This window comes from Alnus glutinosa, chromosome 1 (genome assembly GCF_958979055.1).
Source record: "Alnus glutinosa chromosome 1, dhAlnGlut1.1, whole genome shotgun sequence".
Classification (NCBI taxonomy): domain Eukaryota; kingdom Viridiplantae; phylum Streptophyta; class Magnoliopsida; order Fagales; family Betulaceae; genus Alnus; species Alnus glutinosa.
In genome coordinates, this window is record NC_084886.1 from 53,251,711 (window position 1) to 53,271,935 (window position 20,225).

Genomic DNA, 20,225 nt, shown 5'->3' on the forward strand with positions numbered 1-20,225 from the left:
ATGTGAAATGCCAATCTCAAATTGAGGCTTTCAAGTCCTCTTGTTCACTAAAGAAGCCAGATCCATCTCAAGAGTCTGACCCACGACTCAAGACCGGTGCGCTCTCTGGCCTCTGACAATCAAAGTTCTTGACTTTGAAGTATAATTCCCTACTGGGTATTTATTTTTGAATTAGTTTTAGCTGAGTATTTGGAATTTTAGTTTTGGGTATTAATTAGTTTTTGGTAAAATTTTTAGTTGTAAACTCAAAGTTGGCTTCGAATATGTTGTGAAGGCCTAACTGTGCTGTCGGAATCGAATTTGAGTTAAAAGTTATGAATTGGTTGCTTTTGAATGTTGTTAATTTGGAATAAGATGTTAAACTTAGGTCTAGTTCAGAAACCACTTGTTACTTTGTTATAAAGTTTTTTTTTTTTTTTTTTGATGAATAAAAAAGAACAAATAATAAATCAGATAAAATTCCGCTTGTTCAGAATAACTTTGTTATAAAGGTTGTACCTTGTATGTATATCGTAAAATTCTGTTGGAAATAATGTTTTGGACGTAAGAAACACATTTTGTATTGAGGTAAGCAATTATAGCATTAGCAAGAGGAAAGTTGATTGAAGTATTTATCAAACACTTATGGGTAATCGGTGACTCCTAGCTTAAGTGGAGAACTATCAATAACATTTCTCATTTCCATTTCCATTTCTACAATCATCCACAATTCTTCAACCACAACAGTTCTATCCTATCAGTTACAGATTATGCTTATACCCAGTCACTCTTGGCTTGACAGTTTATTCGTAATCAGAGCATTCGAGAGCAAAGCCCATATCAAATCAAGTTTTGTGTTATATAAGGTGAAGGGAAAATTCTAGTGTTTGACTAGGATGAGGTTTGGTTGAAGTGAAATGTTGATTTCTTGTCATGTGCAAACTTAAACTTCTCCAAGAGACTAGCTCAGTCCAAGGATCCTATGGCATTATTTTTCTTTTCCAAACCAATACTCACCGCTAAACATTTAAAAAAGAATTGAAAGAAAGCGCTACGTTATTATCCTTGAATGCTTTTTTACATTATAATGTGTACACTATCCTCAACAACGATGATTGGATGAACGTAGACGTACATGAACATATTTGTTATACACCTATCACTTAGCCTCCCTCAGCCTCAATTTGGTGTGCTATAGCTTGATGTACTAATCCTCTTAATTGCTAGTGCTCAACCCTGCTGTTGACCGATGTTTTATCGGTCACTGGATAACTCATGGACAGATACAGCAGAGTCGGCTCGCACCTGTCCATGAGTTATTGGTCATCTTCATTTAATCATTTCATGCGAGTGCTGGTAACTTTACTTTGGTCATACCTCTGAGTACAGTGTAAGTGATCTCTATGAACCTCAGTTTCAGAGAGATCTGCATGGGTGTATGTTCGAATTAGGACTTATGTTTAAGCAGGAAGTTATTGCAGTGTCCACTCTTTTCAGAGTTTCTCCTGCTCTCGGTATAAATGGCAAATTATTAATTGTTTTGGGAACTTGTAGGGATTCGCTTATAATTCTAACTAATATTTTAGTTGCTTCTCTTTTCTTTATTTTGCTTGAATTATTAAAATCTTTCTGTAAATGGCACTTCTGTGCAAATCAGGCATTAAGTTGGATGAAAAATCAATCCAAACTCTTCTCATGTCAAGTGTAATTTAATAATGTATTATGTTTTTTCCATCCACCTTAAAGGCTAATTTGGATAGATGGGACAATTTGACAACAAAACTTATAAAATAGGGCCCGACTGTATTGATTTAAAGTGTATGGAGGTAAGTGATATAAATGTGGTACTTTACAAGAGAGAAGTGTGATTTTTATAATAATAATAATAAAAACATGAAAAACAAAAGAAGAGATCTCTCGTAAGTCGTAACCCCCGACTTGGATATGGTTTCAGTACTGTAGCTTAAAACTACAGTACATCTGCTGGAGAAAAATAGAGGGCCTAGATTTGTTTTTTCAAAACACTGTCTTTTCAGTTATGTAAGAGCATTCTTAGTAGTCTTATCAAAATAGTTTTTTAGTTATTTTATCAAAATAGTTTTTTAGTTATTTTGGTGAGCCAATTTGATGAAAACACAATAAAATCACTCCTAACAGCCTTACCATTTTAACCAAAAAATTTTGATGAGTGAAATTACTCACCAATTCTGATGAGTAATATTCACTTACCAACTCACTTACCAATTTTGTTTCATCTTTCTCTCTCACATGATCAGTACACATTTTTTTTCATTTTTCTCTCATTTTCTTCTCCCATCTCCCATATCTCACCAAAGATAATGTATTTAATTCATGGACATGAATGATTTTTTGTAAAAAAATTAAATAGAGAAAGAATAAAAAAATATGAAAAAATATTATTTAAATGGAATAGTGATAATAAATAGTTAAATTGTGAGGCTACTAGAAAAATTTTAAAAAAGTGACTTACCAAAATAGAGAAAAGTAATTTTTAATTATTTTTTGTGAGTAAAATTTGATGAGGCTACTAAAAATACCCAAAACGAAGCTAAAAAAATAAAACAGGCAAACGATGGCTGACGTTTTCTACTTGATGTCGTCTGAGGAAGTGGGACTCGACCCCGTGCGAGACCGGATTGTAGACGTCCAGCGCCTTCATGACGTTGTCAAGGAATTCAGGGAAGAGATGGTCCAGTGGAGGCTTGGAAATCTGGGAAGGATTGAGCGCCATCAGCAGAACACCCTTGAACTCGGCCTCGCAGCAGAAAAACACATCGAGGAACTTGCGAAGCCAGGTGATGGAGAGGAGGGATCGTCGTCGGAGGTGGACGAGAGGACCTCGGAGAAGCAGTCGGCGACATGCTTCTGGAAGAGCTCGAGGTCCTCGAGCTCCTGCTCGTGGTTTCCGTCCATGGACACCACCTGGGGGAATCTTCGTCAGAGGTGGACAAGAGGAGCTTGGAGAAGCGGTCAGCAACATGCTTCCGGAAGAGCTTGAGGTCCTCGAGTACCTACTCGTGGTTTTCGTCCATGGACCCCACTTGATTCCAGCAGATACTGATTCGGTTTAGGAACGAGTCTTGGTTATCTGTTGCACATATTGTTGGTTCTGAAGATTTTGACACAGAAAGATACAATTTTGTTTCATTTTTGCCAGAACAGAGAGGGATAACAGAGTAGAAGAAGAGCAAAATTGAAGAAGAAGTAGGAAAATGAGAGGTTTGAAGATAAATAGTTTGGTTTAGAATGTTAATATAAATATGGGCGAAATTTATGGCGATGGCTTCTCAGAGTCGAGCCTATTTCTTCCCTCTTTTTTTCGGGAGACGAGACCCATTTCTTCCATCTTCTCAGAGACGTCAGAAACCGTTTGTGTGTTTTATTTTTCAGTTTTGTTTACATAACTGAAAAGACAGTGGGCTAGTTTGGCAAACAATTATCATTCTCCTTCTATTTCTTTCACTTCTTTCAAAAATATCAAATCAAAAACATTCTAACTTTTTTACACTTTTTATATCACATCAATAATTTTTTATTATTATTCAAATAAAAAAATTCACTACAAAATAAAACTTTTTCACTTTTTTATAAAACATTCTCAAATTTTATATCACATCAATCACTTTTTACTATACAATACACAAATATTCTCCTATCCAATTACTTATCAAACAGGCCCAGTGTTTTGAGAAAATAAATTTGGACCCTCCATTTTTCTACAGCAGATGTGTTATAGTTTTAAACTACAACACTGAAGCCAGATCTAGACTTTTTGCTTGATGCTTGCCATAAACGAATCAAAACTTTGGTCTCCATTTTTGTCGGTTTAGTTCTTTCATCAACGACTTCTCTTGTATCTTTAACTGGAAAATACTAGTTCTATGAAAAGAACGTACACCTAAAATTGGAATCACAGTTGATTGATTTGTTAAAATTGAAGCAGGTTAAGAACATAACCTTCTAATTACCAGAAGTTGGAGTTGACAGAATTCCTAGAATGAAAAAATGGTCTCCATTGCCTAAAAACATGGGTGACTACTTGCAATGCCAATTTCAATTAGAACCGTTGACTTAAAAAAAAAATTACTTTTGCTTGGAAGTGATCTTGCTCTAATTTCTCGTAAGAATTTAGACAATGAAACCTTTGTTTTAAGAGCTATACTGTTGCAAAATTGGTTCTGGTTTGATGTTATACAATGTAGTGTGCGTTGTAAGTAACTCAAAGCTATAATGACTTGGTAGGTCCTGAAAAAACATGTGCTTGCTCTTCGAAATATTCTAAAGAATTAGCTTGGGCATCAAAACATGACAGAAATGGGCCACTCGAGGGTATGCCTGTTTGAATCTTCCTAGAATTTTTTTTGAAGTGTGAGTAAAAAGTGATTGATGTGATATAAAGTAAAAGGAATTTATATGAAAAAGTAAAAAAAATTTGTATTGTAGTGAATTTTTTTATTTAAATAATAATAATAAATTGTTGATGTGATATAAAAAGTAAAAAAGGTTAAGAATGTTTTGAGTTTATTTTTTTTGGGAAAGGTAAAAACAAGGAAAAGGGAGGGGAAGGGGGTTACTAAACGGGGATAATCTCACAAAAGTTGGTGTGGTTTCCATCTAATAAGTTTCTTTTTCCCATATATATATATATATATATATATATATAATTTTTTTGTAACTACAATTTTATTTTACTACTGTTAAATCCAGAAAGCAACAATCAACTTGGAAACAGCCCCAAAACCCGAGAGATACATAGAACACCAAGGTAATAACAGAGATATTCATATTGGAACATTTTTATTCACAATATTCATAGTGTCACGAATCAATTTCTCCATTATTAGCAGTATCTTATTAAGCTACGCAAGCTCAATAGCGGACTATAGTTAATTACAAAAGAATATAACATTAGCTCCAAATTGGGGGAGAGCGGGAGAGAGCTTAGAGGTTGCTCATCACCTCATCAGCACGCATTACAACTCTTCCTACATGTCCCATAATAATCAGGAGAACCAATCATGAATACTGGATTTCTTTGACATTCCCCAATGACAGCCCACCTGGGACAATTTTCATCTTCATCGGTGCATTCAGTGCCATCCGATTCAGATGAGACCTTTTCCCCGCTAATGGATCTTATGTGGAAGAATTTGGTGGCATACCACATTTGCCCCTCAAGGACAGGGCATCTAGCGTGGGAGCTACTCTTGTCAGGAGATGCATTAGGATGGAGAGTGAAAAACAGAATAGCATTCCCTTTAATAGGTCTCAGGATGCCACTACTCTTTGTACAATCGGACCAAATCTTACCCAGCTGAGAAAGTTTCAGCAGCAGTTAATGAGCAGTTGTGAATTCATAACCTAGAAATGATGATTATTACAATAAGTTTTATTATCTTTTCTCTCTCACCTCTGACTCAGGAAAGAGAATCTCACCACCCCGAGTGACATTTGAGAGGTACAAAACAACTATAGCCATCAAAGGCTTGGTTAATTCTAATGTGGATTTGTTACCAAAATAATTGTAGTTCTGTTCAACCTCCTCAAGCCCAAAATGCATAACCTGTAAAGGCCTGCCATTCTCTGAAGGACAATGACACATCAAGTACTAATAGAAAGAAATACATCAGAAAGGATATCAATAACAAGACACCCGTTTTAGGAAGTTAAGGATCAGAACTGAGGTACCTTTGGGAAGGAAAGTCCAAGCTGAAATTCGTTCCTCAATCCTTGAAACTACATCATCCTAGAAATAAAAAATATTGTCAATGACATCAATTTCATAAGATCATGCCATGGCATGTTAAGTCATTGGTCACCAGAGTATTCAGGTAGCAGCAGTCTCAGCATCTATGTACTAAAGAGTTCACGTAATTTTAAATCAGTTCACCAGTTAAAACTTTTTTGATAAGTAGTTCACGAATTAAAACTTTATCAACTATTAATGACATGACTATAGTCCCCGACAAATAATCCCCAGGTGGGAGGAGTTGTGAACCTCAAGCTACATCAATTTGATAAAGTCGCTAATTTGATGAGGTTTATAGAAATCCTAAGCCTAGGGTATTCAAAAAGCAATCATTTTAACATTATGAACACATGGAAACTCACTTCTAAGTTTAAGGGAATTTCTGAACTTGTAAGCTTCCAGTTCTTGACAACATGCCCTGAACTGTTGTCATTGCCCAAAATTGTTTTTTTCACTCCATGTGCCTAAGTGCAAAACACATATTAGAACCCATCCAAGCATAATGAAGCAAGATGATGAAAGTGAAAACACAAGGATTATACCAAAGAAGTAAGGTGGTCACACTCCTCTTCCGAGAGAAAACCCTTATATAAGAAAACCCTATCACAAGAAAGAGAACATCAGATTTTCAAAGTAAATGAGCTTCAAAATTAAGTGTTCCTACAAAAGACCTAGTTGAAGACTATATCATTATATGTAAAGCTGTAATAAAATGCTATATATGATTGCCCCTTTTTTGTAGAAAGAATGTCTCTGTATGTGGTATATATGCAGATTATCAGTAGCATATCCACATCAAACCATATCATCTCGCCATTGGATACAACAATCAAAAAGAAAAAGAAAAAGAAAACATAGTCCATCAAAATACCTGACCTTGGTTGCCAGGAGAGTTGGACAACCCGTGATGGGTCAATTCTATAGGAATCAACAAAGTGCCCCAATTGTATGACAGTTTCCACGTTGGCCCCCCTATCCCTCAATTCCTTCCTGCTGCTGAATCAAAATAGCGGCAAAAGATGATTAAAAAAAAAAAAAATTCCAAGTTTATAACAGCAAAATATTATCAATGAATGACAATACTCTGACGCTCATTGAGAGGCATTATTCCCACAATCATGGACAAATGCTTTTCAGCTAGCGAAAATTTTGCCAAGTATAATAAATGCATCCCAGAATGAGGAATGAATTCACATGGAAAGGTGATGGCATTCCTCTTTCTATAAAGATACGGGTGCACTCACTCAAGTAATTCACTCGAAGAAATAAAAGAAGGGAATGTGTAATTGATTGTTCCATAAAGATGCAAGTTTTGGAGCATTCACAAAAGCAATTTCAGTATAAATTCCAACGATAAAAGCATGCACATTTAGAACATATATAAATATGTAAACAAAGAAAGTAGCGTTTTTTACTAAACCAACATAAAAAAAACACCATGAGAGAAATATATAACAAGAATTGCTAAAATTCAAAAGACCTACAAAAAGAATAAATGATACCCCAAACTGAGAAATGCATATATAGCCAGAATAAAGGCATTGATAACATTATAATTTCCATACGTAAAAATGCATATACACGACACTAAAACATTCATATATTCAAACACATATAGCATATTTAATGAAAACCCAGAGCAAGAACACAATGAATTCCCAATTTTTGCTTAGAGTTGCTAGAATTCTAGATACTTGAGGAAAAATTAATGATACCTAGAATGAAAAACACTCTGTTACACTCACACACACCTATACACATAGAAAAATGTGAGAATAAATCATCTGTAGCTGCAATGCAAAAAATTGAAATGGGTTGCTCACCTTTCTGCGAAACAGCTCAGGAAAGAAGATGTAAACGCCAAAAGGAGGAGAATTGAAAGAACAGACGCCATTGACGAGTGAGAAGATGATAATAAAAACCCAACAAAAGAGCGGAGATCAGGGCCAAGAGAATTTCAGGAAACCCTGCTGCTTTTGAAGGTTTGTCCTTTCTTCACCTGGATGCAGAATTGAGTGGTCCCTCTGCATTAGAGGTACTACTAGTACTATTAAAAATCCTAGATGAATTTGTTTTCCTTTTTTTTTCTTTCGAGACACCTTGAGCAGTTTGCCAAATCGGTTGTGTGTTTGTTTAACGGGATCTGTTTTCTAAAATAAAAGGGTTAAATACCCTTTAGACCCTACGCTCTACGATATTTAATTTTTGTCCCTTCAGTTTTACTTTTTATTAAATTTGATATATATGGTATATAAAAAGGTGAAAATGGTACTTCTATCTAATTTTTCATTCAAAACTAACGTTCAACTACGTCATCCTACAGGTGTCAGCGTACATGCACGACACCTGTTCCCGTGATACACCTCAGCGCTGACGTGGCTGCCACCCCTATTTTAGTCAAGAAAGTGGCTAAGCCACCCTCAAGGTACTATTTCTAATACTTATTCAAACTATATGGGACACATCATGAAATTTATAAAACCATAGGGGTATATATTGGAAAAAAATTTGTGTTTAAGTAACAAACATTTGGCCATTTTTTGGGTTATATCAATTGGTCACGCATATAATTTTGTGTTTCCAATTGTTACACATTACTTTATTTGTGTATGAAGTACCATTTGTGATATAATTACAAAACTAAAGTACTATTTTTGATACTTATTAAAACTACATGGGGCATATCATGAAATGTATAAAACCACAGGAGTATATATTGGAAAAAAATTGTGGTTTTTAATTTTAAGGGTTTTTTTTTTTTTTTTAAAAATAATATAAAATAAAACTTTAGGGGTGGCCGGCCACCCCCATTTTGGCCAAGGGGGTGGCTCGGCCACCTCCAGACAAGCCGGTTTGGGGTGGCCGAACCACCCCTGTGGCCCAGGGGGGTGGTTCGGCCACACCCAAGGGCCAAAGTGAAAAAAAAAAAAAAAAAAAAAAAAAAAAAAAAAAAAAAAAAAGTTTTGGCCCTTGGGGCCCATAGGCCACGGGGGTGGTTTTGGCCACCTCCAGACCGGCCAGTCTGGGGGTGGCCGAACCACCCTTGTGGCCCATGGGGGTGGTTTGGCCATCCCCAAGGGCCAAAACATAATTTATTATTATTTTTCACTTTGGCCCTTGGGGGTGGCCGAACCACCCCCACGGCCACCCCTAAACCAGCCGGTCTGAAGGTGGTCGAGCCACCCCCTTGGCCAAAATGGGGGTGGCCAGCCACCCCTAGATTTTTTTTTTTTAATATACATATATAAAAGAAATCATTAAAATAATAATAAAAAAATGGTAGCCACGTTAGCGGACAGGTGTTGCGCATGTACGCCGACACCTGTAGGATGACGTGGCTGGATGTTAGTTTTGGACGGGAAATTGGACGGAGGTATCATTTCCGTCTTTTCATATACCGCATGTACCAAATTTGATAAAAAGTAAAACTGAAGGGACAAAAAATAAAGGTCGTAAAGCATATGGGCAAATAGGTATTTAACCCAAAATAAAAATTAAAAACCATTTTAAGTTTTTTTTTTTTTTTTTAAAAAAAAAAGTGTTTGACAAACTATTTTTGAAAAACGTTTAAACTATTTTAACTATTCACGATCACTATTCTATTTAAACAATATTTTTTAAATAAAAATTTTGTGTGATGTATAAAAGAGAAATTAAAAATTAAAAAAAAAAAAAAAGAAGAAGAGAGAATTTAAATAGCTTTTTATTGTTTTAGCGAATGAATAATACTCACTCTTGTTGATGAGTATTGTTCACTCAATAAATTTTTTTACTAAATTGGTGAGGCTGCTGGAAACTTATTTTGAGCCATTTTATCAAATTGGTTCACCAAAATAATTAAAGATTAACTAAGTTTACATTTGAATTTTTAATTTTTTTTTTTTAATTTGAATTTCATTTTTTTTTTTCGAATTTATAACGATATATTTGTCTTATTGAAACTTCTTTAGAGTTTTTTTTTTTTTTTTTTTTTTTTTTTTTTTTTTGTATTTTTGTTGACTTTAAGGGAAACGTTGGCATCTTTCTTGGTAGTTTAGAGAGGGGGGGGGGGGGGGGGGGGGGGGGGCATTAATACAATTGATAATTTGGATGATATATTGACAATGAAATGGTAGTTTGAGGGAAGTATGTACTTTTCCCAAGCATAGATTTGTATTTTATTTTTCTGAGCGAACGATTTATATTTCAAATCTCTAATACTACATTAAGAAATTTTACCAACTGAATCAGTTATTGTTTGTTATATATATTTAGAAGAATAATGCTACTTTTCACACTATTTATTACATTCATGTTATATTTTAAGTGGCTAACTTTAGTGATTTAACATGGTATCAAATTAAAGGTCTTGAGTTTGAACCTTATCTTCTTTATTCATCTCTCATATCTATTTAATAGTCTACGAGTTGGGCATCACTTATTAATGAAATTTGAGCCCACACGTGAAAATAACATAAATTTTTAAAATAAACAATGATTTAATAATAAATGAACGTGAAATGTAACATTATTGGTACAAGAATTACACTTCCCTTTTAGTTCTGGAATGTCCTATTGTTGGGCTTCGTTTTTTCTCCCTCCAAGTGTGACCTATATACATAGTTGATAATTTTGTTTCAACACTTTTGGTACTCTGAACATGGTTAAAGAAAAGGAAAGATGTGTTATTAGTACTTTGACGAGCCACAATACTGTCGGTACTTGTTATTAGACAATTATTAGCACCCAAAAAACACTAAAAATAAACAAAATGAAAACTGCTTGGACCTTGCCACTTCAGCATTTGGGCTCAAATTCTGAGTCCTGGTACTTGATACGCATTTCACCTGTATGTACATTATAAAAAAATCAACAGGAAGATCATAATTCATTATGTCAATTGGTAAATGTTGATAATACTTTGAAGGAATCCTACAATGATTTGGAGGGTAGAGAGCGCATATTGTTATTATGTTGCATATTTGCTGCATCCCGCATAATGCTGATACTCTTGAATTGTTGCAATGCAACAGTATAGAATTCTTTTGCCTGTTCAAAAACATTTTCCTCCCATAGTTGATAGTTTCCAAAAGCTACATGAAAGCAGGCACATGTTCAGAGAGTAAGGGGCTAACACCTTGTTTTTCCAATCACTCGAAACAATTTCATGCCTTCATTTTTCCCCTGTTTATCTTCTGGTCTACAACTTTTTAGTGATTATAATCATGTGTTTACCGTTTCTTGGACAAATGCAGGTAGCAAAGAACAACTTTTAGATCAAGGGGGAAATAAATCAATGAATGGGGTTCACCACAAACTTCTCATTTTCTCATATAATTACTTAAATTCCTACATCAATAATCCCGATATTACTTCTTGAGCGCAATGTGACCTGACTCATCCTTTTCAAAGAGACGCTCTATGATTTCATCCCAGCCTTCTTTCTTCTTACTTTTGTAAGATGGACCTAAAGAAGATTCACCACCTGATATGTCTGAGTGCTCCCCTTCCTCCTGCTCATCAAAAGTTCCATACTGTGAAGGAGAATAAGCATGTGGCACAGCCAGTGTAACAGCCCTCTGTAGTGCAGCCTTGTACTCTTGAGTGTGTTCCCTAACTAAAGTCTCCTGCCGCTCCATTCTTTGCTTTGCTGGAATTTCCATGATATGATCTTTCTCTAGCATTAACTGAGGTCAGTGAAAGAAAAAAAAATGCAGAGGTTGAGATATCAAAAGCAGAAAAAATAAAATAAAATTGACAGCAATCTTCATCCATAGCGCTAAAGGGGGGAAATAGAAAGACGCTTTTCTCTCTCTTTTTTTTTTCTAGTTGACAAAAAGTGTGCTTGGCAGATGAGAATTCGGTCTATTATCTATGACTAGCAGAAGTTCTATCTCCCACATATATAAATATCTTGAGCAGCAAATAGAAACTCTAAAAGTTTTATTTTTTCAATGGATACTCCTTAACCTGTTGAACATGAAAATAGTCTTAATTCCAATACCTGGCTTACCCATTAGCCATTATCATTAACTATTACCAACAAGAAATAGAATCAGAAAACTTACATCCAGTGCTCTTTGAGCTTCTCTCTCTATCCAAATGATGGCATGGTCGGAAGTGGCATTACAAGAAAGAACTATGTGCTCGAACCTCCCATCTACTGGTACTGCTGTCCTCACAACTGGGGGGTATCTTCCCATCCTGCAAATGAAACACTTACGTTGCATGTCCACCAAATGGAAAAATCTTCACTTTTTTCGTCTACCTCAAAATTGACTAACCTATTTACTTGGACTATAATATTCAAACATCAGGCACCATTGTATAATTTTTTTATAGGAAAACATCAGTTCCTACTTCAAAAAAATTTGGACATGGAAGTAGGTGTGGAATTTTCTCCTTAGAATCATAATTAGTGGCATATTGCACCTATAAGAAAAAGGCGTGCACAAATGTCCAACATCACAACCTTGGCACCTATGAGAAAAGGTATTTTCCTCGGTTGAGTTAATAATTTAGAGAACTATACTTGTTATAGCAAAAAGCACCTGAAAGGCTTTCTCTCAACAATGTGGTAAAGGCGACCAGGTGCATACAGCCTCCTTGGATCTTTGAGCATTTTCTCCTCAGGAATACAGGTATCCCTCATGCATCTTAGGCACAATAGGCATGGCAAACTGTTCACCGAATGAAAAAACAGCTTCATTAATAAATCGAATCAACACTGAGATAGTGACAATTTAATTACTGGAATATCCAATAATTGAAGCCTTCAAAATATTTTGAGATATAAATGTAGTAAAATAAAAATTAAAAGCATTTGTGCGGAAAAGCTATGAAACATTTAATATATATGGTTAGCGGTTGACACTAATTTTGTCCTTTTGTAACTGAAAGAGGGCTGTTTTGCTTTGCAAAAAAATTGTGTTGTGTATGTGTGTTGGGGGGGGGGGGGGGGGGGGGGGAGGTACTACTGGCCCATCCTAAAAAGACAAGGCATCTGGTTTGCACAAGGAGACATTGTCTTGCTTTGCAAAGAATGTAAGCAAATACTCCAAGAGCCTATTAGATGTAAAAAAGCAACAATTGAGAAATGCGATGAAGCCAACTCTACCAGAAAAGTGACTTGAAAATGTCTTCCAAGGGTGTGGCTGTCCGTGGTAAGAAGTCATCCTGGCAAACAATGCAAGTTATCAGAATTAAATTTGAAGTATATCTGCAGACACGTCCAAGTAAAAGATTTTCACTATCTTATATAATTATTAGATTTATCTGAACTACAGGTACTGTTTGATTCGGATCTGTGATGCTCAATCACTGGCAAACTTAATAACCAAATATTTTACCAATCAAATACTGAAACACTTAATATTACTCCAAAAGGGACCAGATCATTCATTACCAGTCCCCGTACTATCTTATTCTCGTTTCAGATTTACTAGCATATACACCTATCAGTCGTGCTTTATACACATTAAAGGCACATTTTAGTTGATTTAGTTCGCCACATGAGTCACCCTATGTTTGTTGACACAGTATTATGTCCTTAAATACAGATCCTAACTAATTCCACAAATGAATTGCAGGCTTCATTCTCAAATATGATGTCTGCTTTATGATAGGGTTTGACTCCATTAAAAAGAAATGTCACATTTATCATGGTGCGTAAAATTTATCAGGCTTATCTATAATTGTTTATACCTTTACTGTAGGAAATGAATTCCTTCTTCACACAGAAACTGGTTTCTCCCATTGAACTAGTGATGCTCATCATGCACTTCATCTGACCACATCAACCACTGTTACATTGAATGATATATGCTTGATTATTGATGTGTTTCTAAACTAAATATTCTTCTTCTTTTGTATGCAGTAAATTTCATGTAACATCCAAGTTCCATATTGGGAAGATGAGTAGCCTACATAGAGTTGGTGGTTTATAAAGATAGTCATGGGTGTTAAAGTCCCACATTGCTTAACAAGTAAGTGAAATTGAGCTTTATAAATAATCCTAGTGAAGTTTCAAATTGACTAAACCTTTTAAAATGATAGCGCAGATGTGACTAGCGCTTATTCCTGGGCCGTTACAAATGGTATCAGAGACACCTAGTAACGCTATGAGATATTGTTAGAATCACATGGCGTGACCCTAACGAAGATGTCAGGGGTTTAAAGCCTTAGAATCCTTGTATCCCACTGAGAACCCTGTCAAATTAACCTGATCCAGAGCGATACTCAGCATTCGGCTTAAAGCCTTCAGAACCACCACAAACAATAAAGGTGAAAAATGATCCCCTTGTTGCAAACCATGAGAGCTATTAAAAAAACTCGACGGGGTTCCATTCACAAGAATAGAAAATCTCACCATAGAAATACAGAATCGTATCCAAGCCCTCCATTTTTCCCCAAAACTACAACGCTGCAGCAAATAGAGCAAGAAGTCCCAATTAACATGATCATATGCCTTCTCCAAATCCAACTTACACAGCAGCCCAGAGTCTTCCGATCGAATTTGACTATCCACGCATTTATTAGCAATAAGCACGGAATCCAAGATTTGTCGATCACCAATAAATGCATTCTGTGTGTTGGAGATAATTTTGCCCAATATTGATTTAAACCTGTTCGCGAGGACCTTGGAAATAATCTTATATATACCCCCTACCAAACTAATAGGGCGAAAATCATTCACATCCATGACACCCGTCTTCTTAGGAATCAGAGAGACAAAAGTAGCATTAAAACTCTTTTCAAACTTACCACGAGTATGAAGTTTTGCAAAAACAGCTATAATATCACAACACTTCTAAAAGAAAGCCCTAGTGAAGCTATCTGGACACAACGCCTTATCTCCGTTCAAATCCCTGATCACATCCCACACCTCCTTCTCCTCAAATGCTCTTTCTAACCAAAAGCTCTCATCTACATCAATGGATAGGATAGATAGACCCTCCACCCTAGGCCGCCAAGAATAATTCTCAGAGTACAAGTTATTGTAATATTGGACTATGTGTTCCTGAATCTCTACAGGATTCTCTGTTTGTTCCTTTTATGGGCACTCTTGTATACTTCTCGTGTATTAGGGTTATACCCCTCTGTGCTTTTTAATGAAATGAAATTACTTATAAAAAAAAAGGGGGGGGGGGGGGGGGGAGTTTGTAACACTCCGAGCTAGTGGTAGAGCCAAAATTCTGGCTTACGCTTTTTTAATGAAATTCCTTTTACTTATCAAAAAAATTTTTTTTTTTTTAAAAATAAAGTTGAACAAAAATTGATTAAAAATATAACTAATGAAATAAATAAACAACTCAATAAACTTTCATTATTGTTTAAAATATATAAATGTAACTAACAATTTATTGTGTCATGCCTAGTGTTAATTTTTTCTTAAACAAGGATCTATTGGCATATTTGCTACATCAACTTCGACAAGAGCTTGTTTAGAATTTGATTGAAGCTCAATGGAATCATTGTTGTTCTCCATAATCTTAGCTAACTACAATTATATATTTCATACAATTCAAATATGTAACAAAATTTAGGGATAACTTCCCAAAATGGTATCGAATTATACGCCGTTTTGAGATAAGGATACTGAACTAGCAAACGTTTCAAACTGGGGTATCCACGTTTTCAAACGTCTCACTTAAGGGTACTCCGTTAGGATTTGCTGTTAAATCCTAACGGAGTACCCAAAATACCCCTTCTTTTTAGGGAAAAAAAAAATGTTAGGATTTAGGTGTTGGACATAATTTAATGAAATTTGCAAAAATACTCATGCTTGAATCTTTGAAAATTTTTAAATTTATTTATTTTTTTTAAAAAATAAAAATAAACACAGGAGTATTTTGGTAATTTTGACAAGATTTAACAGCAAATTCTAACGGACTACCCTTAAGTGAGATGTTTACTAGTTTAGTAGCCCTATCTCAAAATGGCGTATAATTTGATACCCTTTTGTGAAGTTATCCCAAAAATATATATATATACAATGAATTTAAAAGACCAATATAAATATAAAAGCTTACATAGATATTTTTAATTTATTATTTAATAATAAATTAAAGAATAAATCAGTATAAAAATTTGTTACATACTTGAAGCATTTCAAGAAAAGAGCAATTGTCAAAAAAAGAAGAAAGAAAAAAAAGTTGACCTTTTGCTTTATTCTAAGCAGTCTGTCCGTTGTACACCTCTAAAAAAAATAATGAAGCACTTGATTTGAATTGTTGAACCACTTGAAAAAGATAAATTTGGCTTACTCAAAAAAACTTTGCAAATCACAAATCATGTTGTTGAACTTGTTTCAAACTCACATTAAAAAAATAAATAAAAACCTTGTTTCAAACATTGGCAAAGCTTAAAACTGAAACCGCAAGTTGCAACACTGTTCACAAGTTGACAATTTCGCAAGAATCGAATTGCAACACACTATTTTATATTGAAACTTGGTCACCGTTAAAACATTATATTAAAAGTTCGTTTTGGTGACTTGGACAGCTCACGTTTTTTCAACTTGGAACAAAACAAACTGTAGGAGTCGGGAAATAAAGTTTAAAATAAGCATTTTTGTCATGGTAAACTCGCTAGCAATTTGGTCAACTCAAGCTTTTGTTAGTGAAATGGAGTGTTTTGTTAACGTCACTAAAGTTTAAGTGTTCAACGCAGTGTTTTGATCTCCTTCTTCGTTAAGACGTTGTCTGTTAAACTAAATATCTAAAACTTGAAATCTGAAAGCATGAAAGACTGAACTGAATCCCGGTCCTCCACTCCTCCAAGTCTTTTTTTTATAAGTAATAAAACTGGTCTTATTAAAAGCGTAAGATACCTCTAAGTACACCGGAAGTATACAAGAGGTAGCATCTAACTAGAAAGCGAAAAACGAAACAGCCCATAAAAAGAAAGAAACCCAACAGCCCTCAACAACCAAAAGCCCTCAAACCCAAACCCTCAACTTGAAACCCACAAAGAGCACTCAAAGCTACATGAATGAAACCCAAACACATCCACAACAACCAAAGCCCTCCACTCCTCCAAGTCTTGGAAACCTTTATCGCTGTAATTTCGATGCCCCTTGATGAGTGGCTGAAGGTGGTCATAATGGAAAGATGAGTAAACCACATAAAGTGAATAATTTATAAAAACACTCATGGATGCTAAGTTCCACATTGGTTACTTACTAGATGAAACTGAGCTTTGTAAGTGATTTTAGGGAAGTTCCAAATTTACTAGTCATTTTGGGGTGATAGCGCAGATGTGACTAACGCTTTTTCCTCGGTCGTTACATTCCCTAGAATCACTTATAAAGCTTAGTTTTACCTATTTAGTAAGTAATGTGGAACTTAGCACCCATGAATGTCTCTATAAACCACCCACTCTATGTTAGTTACTCATCTTCCAAATATGTGCCTGGGGTGTTGCACTTTATCCCGATATAAAGTTCTCTTGATGGAAACCCACAATAATACGAAGGAAGTTCCTCTATGAGTAGATATTAGACATCAGACATGTAACGATCCAAGAAAAAGCGCTAGCCACATTTGCGCTATCACCTCAAAAGGATTAGTCAATTTGGAGCTTCCCCAAAGTCACTTATAAAGTCCAGTTTTACATAGTAAGTACGCAATGTGGGACTTAGCACCCATGAGTGTCTTTATAAACTATTCACTCTATGTGGACTATTTATCTTCCCAATATGAGGCCAGCGTGTTACAAACTCCTCCCCTTAAACCCTTGACGTCCTCGTCAAAGGTTTAGTAGGATGTCAAGGCTACGTCATGGCATTAGTAGGTAGCTCTAATACCATTTGTGAAGACCTAGAGAAACGCGCTAGCCACATTTGTACTATCTTCTCAAAAGGACTAGTCAATTTAGAACTTCCCTAAAATGACTTATAAATCGCAGTTTCCCTTAATAAGTAAGCAATGTGGACTTAGCACCTATGAGTGTCTTTATAAACCACCCACTCTATGTGAGTTACTCATTTTCTCAATATGGGACCGGGGTGTTATAAGGCACGGAGAAGGATTCTTTCATTACCGTTATTAAGCTAAAGTCATGTGTATGGATGTGCTGAACACTTTAACTCTATTGTCATAGAAGTAATATTCAAGCCATTTATGATCAAAGACAAAGAGTTTAAACCTTGCTCCTCTAACACAATTCAGATTCTCTTACCAAGAACAAAGACATCAAGAAGCCTCAAACAAGAGAAGTATTTTGGCTCCTGGGCTTCTTAATGGGAACAATATGTCCAAAGATAGAAACATGAAAAAAGTGCAGAACACTTTTTTTTTGATAAGTAAGTGCAGAACACTTTTTAATAAGAAAGAACTTTCAAGAAATCCTTTTCTCTTATACTTTTGCCAAACTAGGCTACTACTACCAGCCTTACCAACAAATATATACAATACAACAGGAAGATTAAGATGCTAGAACACTCTAATGTAGTACAGGAATAAGATAGAGCATGAAAATGCAAGAAGAAATCTAAAATGGCATTAAGGCTACATAACATGTGCATTATAAAAACATTCTCCTACTTAAATAAAAACAGCAGACAAGAATACAAACTTGCCTGTAGCACAATAGAATTGATGACATCTGCATATCTGACTGCCAAATTCAGTGACATACACCTGGCAGGTGCAATAGCATAGCACCTGACTCTCTTCCTTTCGATGTTTCCCAATTTATCCTGATTCTGCACCACCACCATTGTCAACAAAGCCGCCACACCTGATCCAAGGGAATGCCCAGTGAAAGTTAAAGTATAATTTGGATATTTTTCCACCAATCCCTTCAAAACCTCAGACTCTGCATCCAAAACCCATACGGCAGCCTTCAATAGCCCATTGTGAACATAGCCACCATCAAACTTCCTCTTTCCCAGCTTATTATCCAATAGAACCGCAAAGTCACTCTCCTTTGCCAAATTTAAACCCCTAATGGCAAGAACTATATCTTGATGATCATGATCAAGATATAATATATAGGGAGGGGCCTGTCCTTGGGTATCTTCATAAGTTTTTTTCAGAATTAACCAATCTGGGTTAATTCCATATCCACCAGGAGGTTCCCAAAGGGGACACCTTAGATCATCTTCATATACAGCTAGAATGTAGCGACAAAGGCGAGGGGTAGGCTCAAATTCTTCAGCACTGGCAAGGCCCCAAGTCTCACTATCATGTCCTGCAGTGTGGAGACATCGTTTCCAAGCCCAGCGGGCACATGCCAGACAATAAACACACTCAAGGAGAGGGAGGCCACATATGATTGACATTGAGTCCTACTCCTACAGTCTGAGTAGGCTAAGATAGATGCAAAGCATGAGTTTTATATGCAAAGACCAAAGTAACTAAGGCAAAAAACTCCCTTATGAAAGAAATCGATTGGAACTCAACTCAGGCACTAGAAATGGCAGATATTTGAGTAGTATGAATTTTTTTTATTGGAAATTAAAACTAAGATTCAGAGTATGAGACGATTCCAAATGGTACTCAAAATCAAGTAAATCTGAGTTACAGGAAATGTATGTATGTGAAATTCAAAGATGGGATTATTGAAATTTCAAATGGGTGTCAGACTTTAGAAAATTGAGCAACAGAAAGATACAGATGTTGAAAACAGCTACAAATTCAATACTTCAACAGCACATAAATTACAAGCTAGTACCTGTGAACTTATACAATAACAAATAACACACAAGAATGGTTTAAAGATGGTAACTATAACAACTGAAGCTTCCCTCCAAGAAGGCATCGAATGGTATTCAGACAATGGCGGATATCGATCTATAACAACAGAAAATACAAAATGGGAACTATCGAAACAATACAAGCAAAGAGATTATTTGAGGATTTAGACTCTAATAATCTGCAGAAGGGTCAAGATAAAATGTTTGACACAGAATGGCAATTTATGGAGATCAAGAACTGATACTTAACAGATGAATTGAATTGGGTACTTATGATCAAGTTTGACAGAGGCTTTAGACTCTCCCCACCATGAGGATTTTTCTATTCACTGAAGGATCTCAGCTACTTAAGATCACAACGTCTACATCCAACAAGATAACATAACAGCAAAGAAAGGAAAAGAAAAAAAAGAGACCCAAGTACCGGACTCCGGTATTGATCAAGAAAATGGGAATTCCAAAGCCTAAAGAAAACACCTTTCACGGAGAACACAGACAATTGAAGATTGTGAACATCAAGGATTTCTTTCATTGTTGGAATATAATTAAAACATGGGTTCCGATATCTGAGGGAAATGAGTGACTTTGTGCTGAGTTAAACACTACGAGAAAATGGAACGTGAAAAAAAAAGATAAAAAGAGAAAATTAAAGAGCTATACCTGCAAGTCAAACCCCATTTGGGGTTTTATTACTTGAGAGTTGAATGTTGAAGGAAACATGTTGATTCCAGTACAGAAATATTAAAATGTGAAACATTCATCATTGGCTTTGGTTGGTAATGGTATAATTGTAAATAT

The 20,225-nt window shown here is 35.5% G+C and overlaps 2 protein-coding genes across 5 annotated transcripts; both read right to left on the minus strand.

Moving 5' to 3' along the window:
- Positions 1 to 4,766: 4,766 nt before the first annotated feature.
- On the minus strand, positions 4,767 to 7,864 carry LOC133862852 (probable prolyl 4-hydroxylase 12). 4 transcript variants are annotated; one of them, XM_062298763.1, is made up of 7 exons: positions 7,573 to 7,864; positions 6,626 to 6,739; positions 6,292 to 6,349; positions 6,112 to 6,213; positions 5,689 to 5,746; positions 5,411 to 5,583; positions 4,767 to 5,314 (listed from the first exon to the last, which is right to left on the minus strand). In XM_062298763.1, the coding sequence occupies exons 1-7, from the start codon at positions 7,641 to 7,643 to the stop codon at positions 4,964 to 4,966; spliced, it is 927 nt and encodes a 308-aa protein (XP_062154747.1). In that variant the 5' UTR covers positions 7,644 to 7,864; the 3' UTR covers positions 4,767 to 4,963. The 4 variants fall into 4 exon arrangements, with proteins under 4 accessions (XP_062154747.1, XP_062154739.1, XP_062154730.1 ...); XM_062298755.1 differs by having other exon boundaries at positions 6,626 to 6,742; XM_062298746.1 differs by having other exon boundaries at positions 6,626 to 6,745.
- A 3,153-nt stretch (positions 7,865 to 11,017) lies between these two features.
- LOC133858329 (uncharacterized) lies at positions 11,018 to 20,225 on the minus strand. Its single transcript, XM_062293794.1, has 6 exons — positions 20,088 to 20,225; positions 18,309 to 19,041; positions 12,846 to 12,904; positions 12,280 to 12,408; positions 11,797 to 11,932; positions 11,018 to 11,415 (listed from the first exon to the last, which is right to left on the minus strand). Exons 2-6 carry the CDS (start codon positions 19,011 to 19,013, stop codon positions 11,098 to 11,100), a joined length of 1,347 nt encoding a protein of 448 aa, XP_062149778.1. The 5' UTR covers positions 19,014 to 19,041; positions 20,088 to 20,225; the 3' UTR covers positions 11,018 to 11,097.